The sequence below is a fragment of the Monopterus albus genome, unplaced genomic scaffold, assembly GCF_001952655.1.
Source record: "Monopterus albus unplaced genomic scaffold, M_albus_1.0 scaffold352.1, whole genome shotgun sequence".
Classification (NCBI taxonomy): domain Eukaryota; kingdom Metazoa; phylum Chordata; class Actinopteri; order Synbranchiformes; family Synbranchidae; genus Monopterus; species Monopterus albus.
Genome location: NW_018128232.1, coordinates 152,854 through 156,114, shown reverse-complemented (window position 1 = coordinate 156,114; position 3,261 = coordinate 152,854). Strand labels below are relative to the sequence as shown.

Here is a 3,261-nt window from a genome sequence, read left to right as displayed (position 1 = left end):
TCTTGTTTCTGGTTTCTCCCTGTTGGTGTTGGGCCTCTTCCTTGCTTTGGTGAAGGCCCACTTAGGGTATCCACAAGCCCCAAGGGACTTCTGGATGTGTAATTTCTCGTTCTGGGCCCCTTCTGCAGTTGTGGGCACTTCCTCTGCCCTGTGATTTAGAGTTTTGATGACTCCCAGTTTGTGTTGAAGTGGATGGTGTGAGTCAAAAAGTAGGTACTGGTCTATGTATGTAGGTTTCCGATATACTTATACCTTCAGGCTTCTGTCCCCTCCCAAGTGGACTGCACAATCCAGAAAGGCCAGACAGTCATCTCTGGCATCCTCACGAGTGAACTTGATGTTGATATCCACAGAGTTGATATGCTTGGTGAAAGCCTCTACCTCCTGGGTCCTGATTTTAACCCATGTGTCATCCACGTAGTGGAACCAGTGGCTGGGAGCGGTACCAGTGAAAGAAGACAGGGCTTTGTCCTCAAATTCTTCCATGTACAGGTTGGCAGGTTGGCGCGAACACTTTATATGAACCATGAAAACAAACTGCAGCAAACAAAATCACGCTGTATGATTTACCCATTTGCCTGATGCTGCGTTAGATTTTAGTGGTTCTGTTGCCGTCTTGGCAAACTTGATATTCACCTGGAGTCTGTCCCAGTTAAAATGAAATCCCTAAATTAAATATATTTTCCTCTTGCTGTTGATTCTAACTACAGTGTGCATTAGAAAAAACGCTGTTTGCTGGTTGCTTTGGTTTGCCAATTCCTATGTTATTTCACTTTAGGATGCCAGTATATTGGTCTAAACAGGACCTCCATATGAAGTCACTCTCCAGCTCTAATCTGTTTAGTTTCTGTTACCCAGGCTCCTATTGCTGTGCGCATGGCAAAAGAGGCAGTGAACAGAGGCTTTGAGGTATATAACTAACTCATGAATAATGTTTTTTTTCTTCAATTTTTAAAAATCAGTGATCACAGTGACTGAGATCGGTCTCTTCTAGGTTGACATCAATTCAGCAATGGCTATAGAAAGGATGTGTTATGCCCGGGTAAGACTTCAAATGTTTACTCAGTACTTGTTAGAATTAGTACTTAATACTTTATTACTAAAAGTTACCAAAGCCTTACATGTTCCTGCACATACAATAGTATAGGAAGTGCACAGAATTGCCCATTGTTGCTCTCTCCTTTCAGGTAATCCCCACGCGGGACAGACAGGAGGGTATGGCTGCCTTCATAGAGAAGAGAGCTCCGCGGTACACTGGCGAATGAACTCTAGGACTTATTGAATTTCTCTCTCCCACAGAGACACACTGCTCTCTGTAACTCTCTGTGTGCATCCCAGCCAGTTAAACAATGTCAGTATATAGTGGTGATCATTTGCTTTAGAGACATGAAGGATTACACTGGCAAAAGGTGATTTTAAATTTGCTACAAATCACAGTAGTGTAATATGACAAAGATTTTGGTATTAGCTGTTTATACTTTGTTTACTCACAGAGTCTCTACTTTACAGTTGATAATACACAATTAAATGTACCAAAGATCGAATGTACATTCCTATGGAAGTTCAGTATTCAGGTTAATGATGTTTAACTATTATCTGGCCCCAAAGAGGAGATATCAGGCATAAATATTCAGGACCCCATGATAAGCAACACCTGTTTTTTCCTAACCTAGAATGCACATTGAATGTTTTTTTTACACTATTCTGCAGCCTTAACCTATCATACCATGCACTTTGAAGAAAGTCCCTGCACTCTGACCTTAATGAAAAGCATCCCCAAATCCTATCCTCACCCAAGCAATTGGCATCTGAGAGCCTGGCCCAATCAAATGTCCAACAGCTGTCACTGTTCTACCAAGTTGGACCCACAACACCCAAAAGGTTCAACAGTGTGTTCCAGTGTCCCAGAACCACTACAATTAGTAATCAGCAACAATCAATAACTTACATCGCACTGTTGGCTATCTGTTAGCAATCAGACATTTCAAATAACACAGCCAGACTTCTGATACTTTTGCAGCCAACTATTCATCCATCCATTTTCCTCCGCTTATCCGGAACCAGGTCACGGGGGCTGCAGTCTAAGCAAAGATGCCCAGACTTCCCTCTCTCCAGACACTTACTCCAGCTCCCCGGGGGAATGCCAAGGCGTTCCCAGGCCAGTCGAGAGACATAGTACCTCCAGCGTGTCCTGGGTCTTCCCCGGGGCCTCCTCCCGGTGGGACATGCCCGGAACACCTCCCTAGAAAGGCGCCCAGGAGGCATCTGAAACAGATGCCCAAGCCACCTCAGCTGGCTCCTCTCAATGTGGAGGAGCAGCGGTTCTACTTTGAGCTCCTTCCGGGTGACTGAGCTCCTCACCGTATCTCTAAGGGAGCGCCCAGCCACCCTGTGGAGGAAGCTCATTTCGGCCGCCTGAATCCAGGATCTTGCCCTTTCGGTCATGACCCAAATGTAAAACATGACTCTTAGCAGCAATGTGGGACAGTCATAACGGGCCTACACTATCGTGTCTTTTTGCATCTTCGATCTGAATCGAACCTGTTGGAGACCTTATGGCCACAGCTCCAAGTGGCCGCATCGGCAATGGAGGTGGAGAAAATGGTCCATTCAGACTCAATATCTCCAGTCTCCCTCGGGATCTGGTCAAAGCTCTGCCAGAGGTGGGAGTTAAAGATCTCCCGGACAGGGGGTTCTGCCAAACAGACCCTCACAGTACATTTGGGTCTGCCGAGTCGGTCCAGCTTCCTCCCCCGCCATCGGATCCAACTGGTGACCAGTCACCAGCTCCGCCCCTCTCTTCACCCGAGTGTCCAAGACATACGGCCGGAGGTCAGATGAAACCACAAAGTCGATCATTGACCTCTGACCTAGGGTGTCCTGGTGCCACGTGCACTGATGGACACCCTTATGCTTGAACATGCTGTTCGTTATGGACAAACTGTGACTAGCACAGAAGTCCAATAACAGAACACCACTTGGGTTCAGATCGGGGAGGCTGTTCCTCCCAATCACACCCCTCCAGGCGTCACTGTCATCGCCCACGTGAGCATTGAAGTCCCCCAGTAGAACAATGGAATCCCCAGTCAGAGCACTTTCCAGCACCCCTCCCACTCCCAGAGACTCCAAGAAGGCCGGGTACTCTGCACTGCCGTTCAGCCCATAGGCACAAACAACAGTTGGAGACCTATCCCCGACCCGAAGGCTTAGGGAAACGACCCTCTTGTTCACCGGGACAAACTCCAACACATGGCGGCTACG

At 47.3% G+C, this 3,261-nt stretch overlaps 1 protein-coding gene across 1 annotated transcript in view; it reads left to right on the top strand.

The window, feature by feature from the left end:
* The window catches only part of echdc2 (enoyl CoA hydratase domain containing 2), an 8,599-nt gene extending 6,500 nt beyond the window's left edge, over positions 1–2,099 (top strand). The window contains exons 9-11 of the mRNA XM_020625298.1: positions 859–909; positions 995–1,042; positions 1,188–2,099. Of these exons, the coding sequence (XP_020480954.1) occupies positions 859–909; positions 995–1,042; positions 1,188–1,265 (177 nt within the window). The 3' untranslated portion in view covers positions 1,266–2,099. The remainder of the gene's footprint in view (positions 1–858; positions 910–994; positions 1,043–1,187) is intronic.
* Positions 2,100–3,261: the final 1,162 nt, after the last annotated feature.